General features: G+C 35.9%; 1 protein-coding gene across 12 annotated transcripts in view; it reads left to right on the top strand.

Annotated features, from left to right (window-relative positions):
• The window catches only part of LOC106875847 (coiled-coil domain-containing protein AGAP005037), an 877,187-nt gene that overhangs the window by 625,373 nt on the left and 233,909 nt on the right, over positions 1–17,905 (top strand). For 11 of the 12 annotated variants that reach the window (XM_052970540.1, XM_052970538.1, XM_052970537.1 and 8 more), the window contains 2 exons: positions 13,814–14,021; positions 15,474–15,637. In XM_052970540.1, coding sequence (XP_052826500.1) covers positions 13,814–14,021; positions 15,474–15,637 — 372 coding nt within the window. The remainder of the gene's footprint in view (positions 1–13,813; positions 14,022–15,473; positions 15,638–17,905) is intronic. The other variant, XM_052970539.1, reaches the window with a different exon arrangement.

The raw sequence follows: 17,905 nt of genomic DNA, 5'->3' as shown, positions 1-17,905 counted from the left end.
GGCCTCACCGAGGCAATGACTTTTGACCAAGACCTTTGGAAATATGCTGTGCGTGAGAAGACCCGGCAAGCCAAGTGAGACCATAATCCAAGACCTATGCCAGGGGTGTAGACAGCCCACTTATGCGTACCTTTCCTTCATTGGATATTAAACTCTGCTTGCGAAGACCTGTTGAGGCAAGTGAAATTGAAATCAAACTAAATTCGACGACTGGCACCCATGCCAACGTCTCCTTCATTGGACACTAAACTCAGCTTGCGAAGACCTGTTGGGGCAAGTGAAAGTGAAATCATGATGGCACCTGTACCAAAGGAGCGCTAAGAGCATCGTCCGAGCATGATCATTGCCAGAACAGCTGTCTGGCTTCCATGCCAGTGGCACGTAAATAGCACCATTTGAGCATAATCATTACCAGCGTCGCCTTCCTGGTACTTGTACCAGTGGCACGTGAAAAGACATTCGAGCGAGGTCATTGCCAGTGCTGCCGGACTGGCTCCCGTGCAGGTGGCACATAAAATACACCATTCTGAGCGTGGCCATTGCCAGTAGCTCCTGACTGGCCTTTGTGCCGGTGACACGTAAAAGCACCCACTACACTCTCGGAGTGGTTGGCGTTAGGAAGGGCATCCAGCTGTACAAACTCTGCCAAATTATATTGGAGCCTGGTGCAGCCATCTGGTTCGCCAGTCCTCAGTTAAATTGTCCAACCCATGCTAACATGGAAAGCGGACGTTAAACAATAATGATGATGATGATGATGATGATGATGATGATGATTGAAATTGACAAGCCTGGTACCCAGGAAATAACAAGATCAAAAAATAAAATTAAAAAAAGGCAAAACATGAGATAGATAAAAATTTTAAATGAAGATGAAAGATTAAAAAGTAAAAAAAAATTTTTTGAACTTGTTTAACTAAAATTTTTTTTATTTGAAAATTTGAAGAATTTCACTCTAAATAGTACCAACATTAAATTAGAATGTAAAGTCTAAAAGCTAAGTTTCAGAATGTTCAGTTTAACAAAGCTTTTCATAAAAAAATTAAAGTTATAAAGGTTATACAGGTTTTAAGAACCAGGTAATTTGAGGAATATAAAGGTTTAGAGAAACAAATCAGGTAAAAATTATAAAAAAACTAATTCAATACCTGCTGTCAGATAAAAATATTTCTAAATCATGCACGTACTTTCATAAATTTTGCAAATAAGGTTTAGATTGACTTTCTTGGTGAACATTAGTAACAACTTGAATACTGTTGAACAATAACATTTATTTAGAATACTTTTCTTCATATTCTACAGAATAAGTATATTTATTGAAGAATATCTCATACTATAACTTCATGATGAACAACATTCCTTGTCAAAGTTCTTTTTCCATCATCTTGTCTCTTCTTTGCTGTGTTGTTGAATTTTGTTTGATCTACAAATGTGTGGGTTTTCAGGGTTTCCCAGTCTGCTATTAACAACGTAAAATTGTCCTTAGATGAACACTGGATCAGGTAGATACAATCCACATCTCTCTAAACTTTGTCCTTGAATCTTATTTATTGACATAACAAAAGCAGCTCTGATGGGGAATTGCAATCTTCATAGAGTGAACAGTGTCAGAGGGCTGAAGAGGAAGTTGAGAAATGGTCAAAGTCAGTACAGTATTAGTGACATTGAGCACTGTGTAGCAAGTACCATTGCAATGGCTTTGAGTGAAGTCTATATTTCATAATAACATTACTGGAGCTCCAGTCTCAGTCTTGATGATGTGAGGAGGAGGGCCACATATATTTAGTGAACTCAAAAATTCTGTAGGATAGAGAAAAGAATGATTTTCTTCTGTCACTGAATCTAAATTTCTTAATATAATCATATTTCCTGGAAGTTTTTCCTTAATTTCTTCACTTAACTTATCAACTTTTTCGTTTTTTGTTGTTAAAATAGCTCTTAAAGACATCCACTACGCATTTATGTAGTTCATTGGTATATCAGCATAAACAAATTCAACTAATGCTTCTTTGGAGAGTTCACTATCAATTACTTGCTGGTGCCACTTGATTCTTATTTACAGGTAGTTCTGTTTAGTGTGCCTTGTACAGCATGGCTGTTTGTGCTTAATTAGAGCATCCCGTTTTTCTGCTAGAACACTGGTCAGTTCACTTGATTTCGCTTTGAACCAGTTGGGAGTTTACTGTTGTTTTTTCCCAAAGACATGAAGGCCAATGCTGCAGAGGTGGTCTTTGAGGGTGTTCCATTGGTGCAAAGCATCTCCTTCAGGTGAGATGGCTGTGATGGACTGTTTGAGGGTTTTGCTGAATTTAGCGACTTTGTGTAATCATTTTGTCAGCCTGGCATCGATGTGCTGCCTACCAGCAGGTCTGGCCTAATGAAGGATTTTGGGGAGGAGTTTGATCTTGCAACAAACCGGAGAGTGGTCCATATCACAATCAGCACTCTGGAAGGAGCAGGTGATGAGCATGTTCCACATATGATGCTGCCTTGTGAGTATTAGGTCCAGCTGGTGCCAATGTTTGGAACGTGGGTACATCCCATGGAAATATGTGTTAGTTACACACAATCCATGGAGTGTGCATAGTTCCAGCAAGCACTGTCCATTTTCATTCATTTTCCTGATCCTGTGCTTTCCTAAACAAGCTGGTCAAGATGTAGACTCAGCACCCACTCTAGCATTGAAATCTAGTAGTATCAGGGTTTCTCTTGATCGTATCCTGCTTAGCTTCGATGACAATTGTCTGCAGAAATCATCTTTCAAGTCCTGGTTGGAGTATAAGGTAGGTGCATAAGCACTGACCAATGTGGCCAGTCCGTCCAACATGTGCAGTCAAAGATATAGCATCCTCTCTGTCCCTTCATCATTGAGTTCCACCATCTGCATGCGTGAGTTTTTCCACTGCAAAGCCAACTCTATGTTCTCTAACATCCCCATCGCTTTTCTCTTGCCAGAAGAATGCATAATCCCACTCGTGTAAAGTTCCTCTCTCCAACAGGCCTGTTTCCCGAAGAGCGGCAATTTCCACCTGGAGTCTCAGTAGTTCATTATTGATGGTGGCTGTTTTGTGTGTGATGTCGATTTCTCGATAGTCATCGGACAATCTTGGAAATAGAGTCCGAACATTCCAGCAACCTAGTTTAAGGGCTAGCTTCCTGTTTTTTTATTTATTTTTTTTTGCTTGGTGCAAAGTTTGCAGTCTATGTTTCAGAACACATGTATTGCTGAGCCCTATGCACCCTGTAGGGCAAACAGACTGTGACAGGACAGGACCTATTTGGCTGGGGGATGCTTAACTTGAGGCAGACAGTAGCTATCCAGTAAGACATTGAGGTCTCTCCCACCATCAAAAACAGCCCCTGGTACCTAGCTCTACATCAATTGAACGAAAACTTATCACTAGTAACTGCTATTTTCTTTGTTGTACCATTGCAAATCAGACTCTGGAGTGTCTTCTCCAGGGTGCAGACATGGGCAGTTTTTGTGGAAGACCTGCAGTTGCCCATGTGACAGGTCCCTCACTCTCCACATCACCGATAGTATTCAAGGGAAAGGCAGAGGCCAGTACAGCTTGGGATTGGTGTGTCATAGGAGTTGTCAGCGTGAGGTTGAGTACAACTTCAAACTACCTTTGGGACTCCAGCTCTGGATTTCTCCTCGGGGCTTTCTCCCCGAGCCTTTTCCATGATGGGTTTCATCACAAGGCAGTGGGGTTTCTCTTAGATGGGTTGCCTTCTGGGGCTAATGGGTCCCATCTACCCAAAGCACTGGTTTTTGAGGTGCCAGTAACTCACCCTCACTTCTCCTGTCAGTTGTAACAGTTCCACCATCTCCAGGTGATAGGCCACATGAGAAGGCCAGGAGTTGGACATGGCTGTCAGAGGCTCTTTGAGATGTATGCCATAAGGGTATATTTTTTAGGTAGTGGAAGCTTATCCTCACCCCACACCCTGACATGACAACCTTAGGAACAAATACTGGCTGAAGCTGTGTGGACACATCCAACTAGTGACTGGCATGAGAGACATATGTAGAGGAATTAGAAAAAGCACTTGACCGACCGGAAAAGCGCCTGGACTAGATGGGATACCATCTGAAGTTATCAAGTGTTCAAAAGAAGACATCCTACACCAACTCCACTATATCCTGTGTCATTGTTGGGAGGAAGGGGAAATACACAGTGATATGAAAGACAGTAAAATTGTCATGTATAAAAACAAAGGAAGCAGGAATCACTGTGACAGCTAAAGAGGTATATCACCACTCAGTGTCATTGGGAAGGCATTTGCTCGCATGGCTCTCGACCGAGTTAGGAAATTTGCAGAAAGGATCTGCCTAGAATCTCAAAGTGGTTTCAGATCTGGACGATCCACATTACAGAGTTAGGCAGTTACAAGAGAAGTGCAGGGAACAGAACCAATCTCGCTACATTGCATTCATTAACTTGACAGAGGCGTTTGACACGGTTAGTAGGAATGGGTTGTTCCAAGTTCTTGGAAAGATTAGGTGTCCTCCTCAACTGCTCGGCATCCTTGAGTTTTTCCATTGGTACATGAAGGCCACTGTACAATTCAACAGAAACACCTCAGAACTCATTGATGTTCAATGTGAGGTAAAACAGGGATGCGTGCTTGCTCCTACCCTGTTCAACATCTATTTTGTTGTCATGCTGAAGTATGCATTTGGTATGCAAAACGACAGCATTTGCCTCCACACAAGATCAGACAGAAAACTATTCGATTTGTCAAGGCTCAATACGAAGACCAAAACCCACAAGGTTTACTTCCAGGAGATGCTGTTTGCCAATGACACAGCTCTAGTAGCTCATTCAGCACTGCAAACAATGATGGACAATCTCAACTGGGCGTGCTGTGTCTCCAGCTTAACAACCAGCCAACAGAAGACCAAGGTAATGGGCCAAGACATCTTGGATCCCCCCATCATTAACATCGACAACCACTCACTCAATATGGTCTGTGAGTTTACGTACCTTGGCTCAATAATTATGGATAGCCTCACACTCAACCAGGAGCTGACCAGGAGAATTGGGTTAGCAGCTTCGACCTTCACTAAACTAGCTCAAAAAGTGTGGTTAAATGGCAAGCTGATAAGATTCACCAAATTTCACAGTCTATAAAGTATGTATCCTCAGCACCTTGCTGTATGGTGGTGAGACCTGGTGCCTTTACATAAGACAAGAGCACCGCCTGAATGCCTTCCATCTGCACAGCTTTCGGAGTATTCTTGAGGTCAAGTGGAATGACTGCATCACCAACAACGAGATATTTACCCATTCCCAGCTATTAACTACTTTAACACTACTTTGGCAACACCATTTCCACTAGCTGGGACATGTACACCGGATACCTTTTCTTCTCCTCTTCTATTCAATGTGAAAGTCTTTTTTAAAAGTCTGTATTGCATTTTCTATATGTCGAAAAACGCAGAAACACATGCATGTGTTCACACACACGCGCGCGCGCGCGCGCGCGCACACACACACACACACACACACACACACACACGGACACTCGAACAACCACAAAAAATAACTATATATCTTTCAAAACTTGTTAGTTATGATAGTAACAACAATACTTGTCTATCTTTCATATACACTCTGTCTTTCTCTCTCAACAGCTTTTTCTCCTTCCCTTTCTCCCTCCTCCTAATAGATGTTGTGATGGAGACAGATTATGGTAATAACAGTATCTGTCTATCTATCTATCTTTCACACGCACACACACACACACACACACACACACTTTCTCTCTCACACTGTATTTCTCTCTCAACAACTTTTCTCCTCCTTTTCTTTTCCTCTTCTTATAGATGTTGTGATGGAAAGACAGACAGAGGATCAACTTCTCTTATCAGATATGAAAAAGATCAAAAGTATAAACATATTAGAATATGAGATATAAAAATATTAGAATGTAAATTAACCTGTGCAATAATTGTAAGATCTAAAATCTGAGCATATGGGAAATAAAATTAGAACACCTGGGGAACAAATGATCAAAGTGAAAAATTGAAATGAAATCATAAGAGTCAAAACATTCATGTGTTTAAACAATTGAGATTTAAGGTTTGAAATCATAGACCCGTATTGGTGCTAGTTAAATTAGTGGATTAGTGTTAAGTATCATATTGAAGTATGGTTATTACATTTTAAAATTTGCAATAAAGAATTTCCAGCATACCTTAATCACTTGGGAGTTATTTAAGGCTGAATAACAATGCTTGTTATCGTATGGAGAAGACATATAAAACAAGAGTAGGTATGCAGACATAGATGATGGTTGTGATTTGCTCATGTCAGTGTCCTTGTAAGCTGCTTGAAGCATGAGAACTGTTTCAGCTGCTGTTTCTCCAGCAGAAAACAATTTCATGGAAGCACGTTGTCCCTTTTTTTATAACCTTGTATTAGATATATAATATAACAGAGCAGGAGTGGAGAGAGAAGAAGGTATATACACAATGCACTACTATTACTATTACACAAGACACAAAGCTCACAGTGAACTGCTACCAACACGAACTACCAATCACTCACAGTTTTCTAATTTATAACAATAAGTTGGTCCACCTTTAGTCCCTTCGGGGCTGGTCAGAATTCTTCCACAACATCTCCCTTTTTAGAATTAGTCCCCCTTGTCTTCTCCCCTTTTGAGAATTGAATTTCACTCCAAGTTTTAATATCTCTTAAGTTTAGGGTTCAATTCCATTGTTTCCGTTCTTTTCCGTTTTCTAGTGCTAGAACGTGTAGTTTCAAAAATGTTTGGGTGTTGGTAACTCAAACATGTCGTACAATACTTCCATAGGTATATCATTTCTCATGACCGTTTTTCCATGAATCTTTTCTTAAGTGGATTAATACGTCTTTTGCATTTGACATTTTTTCTATTACCAGGAATATCATTCTTCCAATTTGTTTAGTTATTACACCATCTTCCCAGCTTTCGTTATCATATCTATAGGTTTTAAAAAAAACTTTGTCACATAACTTGAAGAATTTTGAAGTATTTTTGTTGTTTGCTTTTTTTATTTTCACTCAGTATCCACTTATCAAAAACAGATCTGACCTTTCTAGCAAACATCAATTCTGTGGGTGATATTCCCAACCGTGTTTTAGGATTAGGTGTTACTTGGTACACTCTTAGAAATTGTTGGAGTGCAAAATCGTTCATTACTTCATTGTTCGCCTTTTTCAACACCTCTGGGAAGTGTCAACAAAATGCTCTGCTTGTCCAGGATGACTGGGCAGAGTGGTGACATGTTTGATGACGAACATTTTACAAACTTTTCTGAACTCATCTGACATAAATTGAGTTTCATTATCAGACACAATGGTATCTGGAATACCATACCTGGTGAACAATTTGTGTAAAAAACTTATTGTAACCACAGATGTTGGCTTTTTACATTTATGCACTTCCAACCACTTTGAAAAACTGTCCACCACAACAAGGTAATATGAACCTTTAAGTGAATCTGCATAATCAAATATGAAGTCTGGCCCATGGAATATCTGTTTTTAGTCATGGTTGCCATTTAGTGGTAGGTGATTTTGCAGCTAAGGCACACTCTGCATGATTTCACAGATTCTTCAATATCATGGTCCATTAATGCCCAATATACATAACTTCTCATTAATGCTTTCATTCTTGAAATCCCTGGGTGACCAATATGAAATTCCTTTAATAACTGCTTTTGTAGTGTGGCTGGCACTTCAAATCTTTGTGCATACATCAACACATTGTTACACAGTGAGAAATTGTTCACATTTGTGTTGTGCATATTTTTATCTCTTTTAACCTTCCATATTTCTTTCATTTTCATAATAAATTTATTGTTTTCTGATTTCAATTTTATGTCTTGTAAAGTAACTGGCAGTTCACAAATGATATTACACAAAACATTTCTAATTTCATTACTTACATTATTTACATTTGACGGATATTTGTCGCCATCTTGTTTGTCGTTAACACAACGTTTCGGCTAATATACCCTCCAGCCTTCATCAGGTGTCTTGGGGAAATTTCAAACCTGGATTCTCATTCGTAAGGTATATTTCGATGTTGTTGTTATTATTATTATTATTATTAGTAGTAGTAGTAGTAGTAGTAGTAGCCTGTGCTCTTAACCACTTCGCCAAATGCCAGTGGGCAATTATGGAGTGAATTTTAGGGCTTTTAAACCTAATATTTTCCTATCCTTCCTCAATACCGGTTCCCATATGCTATTCATATCTTCACTTGATCTGCTTAGGAGATTGTTGTGTCCTAGCATATGTGCGGCTTCTTTTAGTTTTCGTATTTTCCAGTGGTGTTCTCTGTCTATTATTTTAACTTCATCCCACAGGGGGAGGTGGTCTCTATTTTCCATACATGATCAGCTATATTCGATTTATCAATATCTCTTCATGTCACAGCTTTGTGATGTTCCTCTACCCTTATTTTGAGGGGGCAACATGTTTCACCTTTGTATAACCTACCACAGCTGCATGGGATGGAGTACATGCAGTTTTTGGTCATATTCTCTTCTGTTGGTGGTTTTACTCGATGGAGATATTTGCGAAGTGTTGTATTACTCTTGAATACTGTCCTGATGTTATATAGGCTGCATATGTTTTGTATCTTTTCGGAGAGGCCTTTCACATAAGGTAGACAGACTGTGGACTGTTTATTGGTTTCATCCTCTCTTTTCTTCAAAATTGGAGTGGATAGCAAAGAATATAAGTAGCGATCATGATACCCACCATGAAGAAATGACCAGGCTCAGTAACAATCTATTAAGTAACAACTAGCCCAAAAGCATACTATCTATCCAATTATGAAGAAAAGAGAGGATGAAACCAATAAACGGTCCACAGTCTGTCTACCCTATGACACAAGATACAAAAGATATGCAGCCCATATGACATCAGGACAGTATTCAAGAGTAATACAACACTTCGTAAATATCTCCTTCGAGTAAAACCACCAACAGAAGAGAATATGACCAAAAACTGCATGTACTCCATCCCATGCAGCTGTGGTAGGTAATACAAAGGTGAAACATGCCGCCCTCTCAAAATAAGGGTAGAGGAACATCGCAAAGCTGTGACATGAGGAAATATTGATAAATCAGGTATAGCTGATCATGTATGGAAAAATGGAGACCACCTCCCCCTGTGGGATGAAGTTAAAATAATAGACAGAGAAACCACTGGAAAATATGAAAACTAAAAGAAACAGCACATATGCTAGGACACAACAACCTCCTAAGCAGACTGAGTGCAGATATGAATAGCATATGAGAACCGGTATTGAGGAAGGATAGAAAAATAATAGATTTATAAGCCCTAAAATTCATTCCATAATTGTCCACAGGCATATGGCGTAGTGGTTAAGAGAGTGAGCTACTAATCCCAAGATTCCGAGTACGATTCTAGACAGTGACCTGAATAATAATAATAATAATAATAATAACAATAACAACATCAAAAAATACCTTAGGAACAAGAACCCTGGTTCGAAATTTCCCCATGACACCTGATGAAGGCTGGAGGGAATATCAGCTGAAATGTGTTAACAACAAACAAGATGAGGATAAATATCTGTCAAATTTAAATAATGTAAATAATGTACATAATTCCTCATCTCTCAAGTATAGAACTGTATTTTTAATTTCATTCTCCACTTGCAAAGTGACAATCACAGTATCTTCAAATGGTTCTACATTTTTCAAAATTAGTCTTGATAGATGATCTGCATGACCTAATTTCTTGGATGGTATATACTCCATCTTGAAACGATAGCTTAATATCATACTCCAGTGTTGTAACCTATTAGCAGTATGGGTAGGAATTCTTTTGACACAAATATTGATAATTATGGCTGGTGATCAGTCTGTAGATGAAAACTTCCACAATGTAAAAACCTGTGAAATATTTTCACAGCAAAAATATTCGCTTGAGCTTCTTTTCCGATTTGACTATAATTTTTCTCTGCTGCTGTCAGAGAATGTGAGGTATGAACCACTGCCTTCATGTTACCATCTTTATATTTATGTAGCATTACTGCTCCTATACTGTACTCAGAATTGTCTGAAGCTACAACAATTGCCACTGCAGGATCAAAGTGTGCTAATGACAAATCAGATATTAATATTTTTTCATTTCATCAAACACCTTTTGACAGTTTTCCAACCAATTCTGTTTCATATCTTTTTTCATCAGATTATTCAGTAGAACCCTCACCTTATGCACACTTGGAATATAATTTTGATAATAATTTTCCAGTCCTAAAAATGTTTGTAAGGTCACTATATTAGTCAGAGGGGGCATATATTTAATTGTGTCTGGTTGATGTTCATTTCTGTCAATGATTTGTTCTAAATATTTTATTTTCAGTTAGAATCATTTACACTTTTCTTCATTCAAAGAAAAGCCATAATCCCTAATTTTTCCAAATACATATTTTATGTGCTCTATGCATTGATCTCTGGATTCTCTTTTAATGAGTATATCATCCAAATATGGAATTTTAAATTTACAGTCCACTAACATTGCATCCATAATCTGTTGAAAAATTGCTGGTGCAAATTTTAAGCCAAATTGCAACCTGTTTTACTGATATATGTGTTAATTGTTAGGTATATAGAGCATTCATCATCTACTCTAATTTATAGGTACGTGTCAGAGAGATCTAATTTAGAAAATATCTTGCCACCATTTAATTTTGTAAAAATATCCTCCAGAGTAGGTAGCAGATAGTGGCACATTTTAAGACATTCATTTAAACCAGTGGAAAAATCAGCACACACTGGTTTCATTATTCTTTTTCTTAATGTACACAGTTGGTGCTACCCATTTAGAATATTCCACTTTTTTTGGATAACTCCAATTTTTTCTTGTCTCTCTAACTCTGAGTTTATCTGTTCTAACACTGTGGATGGTATTGTTTGTTTTTGTTTGAATGTCAGTATGGCTTTTCTTGTATTTGAAACCATGCCTTCATTTTGGTACACAGACCTAATTTATCGGACAGAACTTCAGGAAAAATATAAAAAATTTTTTTTCAATTCGTCTGACAACTTATTTGTACTGGAGGAAAAACCATTTACATTTTTACAGAAAAGATTGATGGAGTGTTCCCATACATTAAATAATTCCATTCAGTCATTACGGAACAAGTTTGTTGTATTGCTGGATACAAAACCTTTAGCCTTTAAGGTTTTTTCACGATATGTAATGTTACTTATCAATTTGCCCTTAAAATATAATTTTTCCCTGAAACACCACAGGCAATTTTCAAGGTTTCGTTTAATTTAGGTCTCCTGATCTTTTTCCATGTATCTGTGTTTATTGTTGAGATGTCACTGCCAGTATCCAATTGTAACTTTACATTTGTATTATTAATTTTTAAATTTTCTTTGAGGCTCATTCATATTTTTTGTCACCAATAATTTGTTCATGCGACTTTTTTCTGTTGAACCATTTTTTAGTTTCTGTCCTACAGTGCAACCTTTTATGGCCTATTTTAGTTTTCTTTTATAACTAATAAAATTTATTGCTCATAATTTTTTACTTTAGCCAAAATTGTTGTGTACTACTTACTACTGTTACTCCCTCACTTAATGTTACATCATGGCTCCTTGAGAAGCAAAACAATTGTATACTTGTTGCATAATTAATTAGAAGTATTCCTCTCACTTTACTTTTAGTATTGAGCTATTTACTTAGTTTGTGAAATTTTTCTTATTCTGACTATCAAGTAATATTAGCCTTCCTCTTTATTGAGCTCTCTACTTACCACAATGTAAAATACATCCGACCAAGAATATAGCTGTTCTTTCTAAGAAACTTTATCTTAAGAAAAGAGACATGTCTACCAAAAACATGGGTACTCCTTCTAAGAAATTGACAAGTCTGCAAAGAACATAGCTAATCTTTCTAAGAAACTATATCTTACAAGCCTAATGCAAAAAAAATGTTACTATTATATGAGAAAATTAGTTGGATAGCTTTTTTATCTCACAAATAAAAGCAGTTTTAAATATAACTTTAAATACAACTTTAAGTCAAACAAATGCTTATTTGTCAACAAGCTTCTTCAACTATTTGAAGAAGAAATGTTCTCATTAATCAAGAATATTGAATTTAGAAAACTGAACAACATCATCCAGACAAAATTTTCTGTCAAACTGAGGGAAACAAAAAATTTTAACAAAATATTTATATAATCTTATCAGATTATAAAAATCTTAGATGAACCTAATTACTATAGGTTTTTATCATCTCTGTACTAAACCTTACAAGAAAACAAATTGGAACATTTTAAATGAGGTTAACCCGAATTTGATATTGATGACAAAGCAGAATTACTATCATCTCAACAACCTTAACAAATAAGGATCTAAAAGCCAACTTTGAACAAAAATCCATTAGAGTAATAATTTTTATGAAAACTGATAAAGGGGTAATTAGCAAATTTTAGAGAAAATTATACCATGAATCAGAAGTATCATTCTTTTCATTTTGCAATATGATAACTATCATTGAATTTTTCAAATTTGTTCCAAAGAAAAGCAACACTATATTCCTGTAATTTGAAATAAAATGTTATTAGAACCTCTACACCAATCAGCTACTTTTTTCACTGAATATTTACAAACATTTTGAACTCCAAAATATTCTGTATGGCATTTCTATATGAATAACGAAAAAATAGTATAACATTGCCTTCAGTATTAGTATGGGAGCAAACATTTCCATAAAAACAAGTAATCCTGTAGCTACATTTATTACGATCTAATTTGAAAACTAAATTCACTTGTATACAAAGATGATAGGTTCATTTATTTTTATAACTTTAACCCACATCAAACAGAGAGACTCTTTTTCAAACATTATAACCTCCTAAAAACCACGGAAACAACTTTACTACTTTTAAGTGTTTTTTTTTTTTTTTTGAAAAAATAACACGTAATATAACTTAAAGTGAAACAGTCTATCTGGAGCCAGATTATATACTAGAAACAAAGAAGCCTTGCTTTACCTATGCATAACTGGAAGCTCTTAAATTCTTTTTGTTAAAATACCAAATTCTCAGTAGACAGTACAAATCCTTTCAATCCCAACATAAAATATTCAAAACTTTATAAAATTTTGAAACTCCTTACATATCCTAACACATAAATTCACCTCACATATGACTTTACTCATCCTCTAATCGAACTGATTTTGTAAATGTATTTCTTCCAACTTAATATCTATTTGACTTTATTTTTCACTACATAGCCCTATATATTGGAATTTATTACTCTATCATAAGGACATTCCTTCTGCCTTACAGCATGCATTCAATAAAATTGAAGATAATGAAGGTGTTGCCTTTCTTATGTTCAATGTTATTAGTACCAGGTAGCATGCTTACACATATATACATTTACCTATTAACTGACTCAGTTTTCAGCACATCACTATATTTGCAATTAAAGGATTTTTTGTGATTAGCTATATATTCCTCTTTGTGGAATTATGTGTATTTGGATGTTTGCTTGTGCACAATTCTTCAAAAAGCTACAATATGTCTTCAATGTGTCTATTGTATGATGCCATGCTTATTTGTATAATGCATCTGAATATGTGTATACATTCACACCTTTGTATGTTTATTTTTACATCAATCTGACCATATTTGATTCTGAGGGTCTTTGTTTCTGGAGCTTAATTTAGAGGGGGGGGGTGAAAGAGAGAGAGAGTTTGTGTTCTTTAATTGTGTTTGATTTTCATGTTTAATATCTTTTGATAATTCTTCATTTCAGGAGATGGTTGTAAAATAGCACCTCCTAATTGGTCTTTACCTTACTCTGCTGTACCTTCAGTTCCTTCAAACTTACCACCAGCCCTGGAAGGTACACCAGTTTGCAAGCTACAGCGCTCTCAAAGTTATCGAGCTAACCCTGAAAGAGAGCCAGTCACTGAAAGGATACGCAGTATGACACCACAACCACCTCAAGATCCAGAAACTAAGTAACCTTTCATTTTCCTTATTAAGTCTGTTTATTTCAAGAATTTTATTTACAAACAATATTTTAAAGTTGAAAGTACATCAGTTAAAATGAGGGAGTTTTAAAGCTAAATTCCCACTTTTATTTGAAAGTAACAGTTATCTCATTCATAGTAACTTATATGACATATTTAATTACTGGAGCACCATTGAAGGTTTTGTCTTCATGTTCTATATATAAGTTACTTTTATAAAGCTTATCTTTCTTTATACAATACTCACAGATGAATTTGAACACAGCACAGTAAGCAAACAAAACTTTCATCAATTTCACTATGTTACTGCCATATAGGGCTGCAAGATTGTCATATGTTATAGCCACAGATATGATACAGTGCAACAGACAACACACTAACTGGCAGTCTTTTGGTTCCTACTGCTACATCATTTCTTCACATCTGTATCCTACTTTTCCGATGTCTTGCTCTCTGAAAATTACATTTCTTCCTTTCCTAATAACTGTGCCCCTTTCAATCCTTACTAGCAGTTTTGTTAAATGTACTACATAGAAGTAACATAGTCCATTTCATTCTTCATTTTCATGCTTTCTAGTGGTAATGCTGTTCAGTTCAAACTTCACTGTTATTCCATCCTCTACTGGTAATATCACTGATTGCTACAGATTCTACACTCCACTGTATTCCCAGTAATGTTATTTATTCCTTATATTTCAATAGAAAAAACAGCAGAACCCATAGACACTGTAAAACATCCTAAGCTAGTGAAATTAAAGTAAATAATATTCAGTTTCTTCTGTGTACTGAAACATGAGTCAAGTGGGAATATATCAGAGGGTTAAAAGATACTCATTATAATGAGGACAGGAGAGGCTGGAGAATCACATTGGTTTGGTTGCAGAGGAGATATTAAGTGATGTAGACTAACAGATCTCTGGTTGATCTGACTTACAAGCTGTATTAGCAGATACTGAAAAGACAAGGTAGCTCAATTTATAAAAGAGATGGTTATTTACAGTTCTTTCTCATACCTGTGAGATATTAGAACAATAAAGTAAATCTTATAATCATAATACCATCAATCAAGTTACTGTTTTAATACATGTTCATAAACTAAATACCAGTTGTTATAAAATAATATTCTTTTTTTTCATTCTTTTTTTTTTCCTGTGACCATGGTCTTTATATTATTTTTATTGATAAACTGTGACAGAACAGATGTCAATTTTTCAGTTGAAATGTAGTGAATTCATTCATGTCCCAGAATTACTTTTGAATTATATGTATAACTCAAATATCATTATTATGTCAGCAACTGTCTAACATTAAGTAGACTATGAGATTATAAAAATTCAGAATTTCAAAATAACAAGGAACCAGCTGACAGAGTGTTTGATTGAACCCTCCTTTCACAAAAGAATAAATGAATGTATAACTTTTGTTTACCTTTCATTACAGGGTTCGAATGGAACGGATGGAGGCCCAACTAGCAAATCTGACTGCTTGGGTCCACAATACTGTAATTCCCTCAAGATCTCATCACACCAATGGCAGGACAAGCAGCATGCGCAGTAATTGCAGTACAGTATCAGACAGTACATGTACTGGTTCCACAGCTAGTAGTAAGTATAACCAACTCAGTAGTCTCAGTAGTTGTTAATTTGTTTCATGTTTTAAATCTTTTTATCTTTACAAGTGCTGTGGAACTGGTTTGTCACTTCACTTATGTTATTAATAGCATTAGAAGAAAGAGGAATATTATTTTTCCTTATGTCTATTAACACTTCCTGGATATAAAATGCTAAGCAATTGACTCTGTTAGAGAAAATAATATACTATTGATAATCAATTTTTAAAAAAATTTTGTAGCATTTGGACTGATATAGATGTCTTCAAAGCTGTCAAATTCGTGGCAGTATAGAAAAAGAATTATAAAACCACCAATGGAAGATTTTGAAAATAATTATTTTAACAATAGTTTTAGAAAACATGCAGAAGGGGCTAGAATAAAAATGTTGCATAAATGGAAAGTCTCATCTCAGAAATATAAAGTTTTAATTTAATAATGAGGGAACTTAACCTAGGAAGGGGAAGGATGTGACAATTGTGATTTTTAATAAACAGGTGATAGTCAACTGAATACACCACCCCTGTATTATTATAAGACTTGTTTTAACTAAGAGCTAGGAAGCAAATTTCATCAAAACAATTTGAATATGAGTTGGTTGGTACTGTCTGATAGTCATCTCCACTGCCTTAATAATGATATACTCTTTTACTCTTTTACTTGTTTCAGTCATTTGACTGTGGCCATGCTGGAGCACCGCCTTTAGTCGAGCAAATTGACCCCAGGACTTATTCTTTGTAAGCCTAGTACTTATTCTGTCGGTCTCTTTTGCCGAACCACTAAGTTACAGGGACGTAAATACACCAGCATCAGTTGTCAAGCGATGTTGGGGGGACAAACACAGATACACACACACACACACACATACATATATATATATATATATATATATATATACGACAGGCTTCTTTCAGTTTTCGTCTACCAAATCCACTCACAAGGCTTTGGTCGGCCCAAGGTTATAGTAGAAGACACTTGCCCAAGGTACCACGCAGTGGGACTGAACCCGGAACCATGTGGTTCATAAGCAAGCTACTTACCACACATCCACTCCTACGCCTATATAGATAATTATTTTAAAATACAAGGCCAAATTTCCTAGAGGAGAATGTATATTTAATTGGCTTCACTAGTATCAGTGATACTTGCTTTATCTCTCCCAGAGGAATGAATGGCAAAGTCAATCTGATCTCTTTGAAAGAAACCAAATATTCACTAATTTGTTACTTTTAGCAATAGTAGTATTGATAGTAATAAATATTTTTTAAACCAAGTTAGTAAGCTTTAAATTAATATAACACATTGACTATGACATAAAAATTTCACTTTCCTCCAAACACCAATTTTAACTATGGAAATACAAGGTACCTTGTTATACTTCATGGGCACCTATGAATACAAAGTAAACTTCCACTTTTTGGTCCAAGACAGTTACATAAAATGTCATTTCCTGGATGCCATCCTTTCACTTTGTTTATACTATTGGTGGATGATGGATAATTCATTTTTTCCTCAGGCAGTGGTTGTTGTTGTTTACTCTTACTTCAGCTCTGATGAATCTGACCTATGGCCAAAGACATTCCAGTCATGACCAACTTGTCATTTTTGTATATAAGGGGTTATATTTTTCAATATTTTCTTTCTTTTTTAAGACAGTAGTATGTGATATGTTGGGACATTTGGCTGCTATACCTAGCAGATCAAGCAGCTGTTTAGAGTTTGTGTCATTGGCCTATTACCCTCAAGTAGACAGGAGTGATTATGAAGATAAATAGTTGATTGCAATAAAGTAGAGGGACAACTTCTTTCTTTAAATGTTTTACTAAAACCTTAAAAAAATAACTTCAATTAACTCCTTTTTAATTTTTCAAATAGTGTATTTAAACAATCATACATTTTGTAAATATGGCAACAAATTGGAGTACAAAATATTAGAAGATAAATGACAATATTTATCTATATTACAAGATAGATATATTATCTGTTTTTATGATTCAGTGATAAAAACTCAGACAAAAATGGAGATTAATAAACTAAAATAAACTGCCCACATCAGTTGTTAGCTGTTGGGACACAACATTCTTCAAAACTTAACAACTCATTCACTGTTCACTTCATGTGTGTGTAGTCTATGTATTGTTCATGTAGTTTGGTTACTTTTTCTAAGTTGTAGTGCACCTGAGCACTGAATACAATAAGTTCATTGTGTGTGTGTGTGTGTGTGTGTGTGTGTGTGTGTGTGTGTGTGTGTGTGTGTGTGTGT

The sequence above is a fragment of the Octopus bimaculoides genome, chromosome 9 (assembly GCF_001194135.2).
Source record: "Octopus bimaculoides isolate UCB-OBI-ISO-001 chromosome 9, ASM119413v2, whole genome shotgun sequence".
Taxonomy (NCBI): Eukaryota; Metazoa; Mollusca; class Cephalopoda; order Octopoda; family Octopodidae; genus Octopus; species Octopus bimaculoides.
The sequence above is the reverse complement of the archived record's forward strand: the minus strand, read 5'-3'. Positions and strand labels throughout refer to the sequence as shown.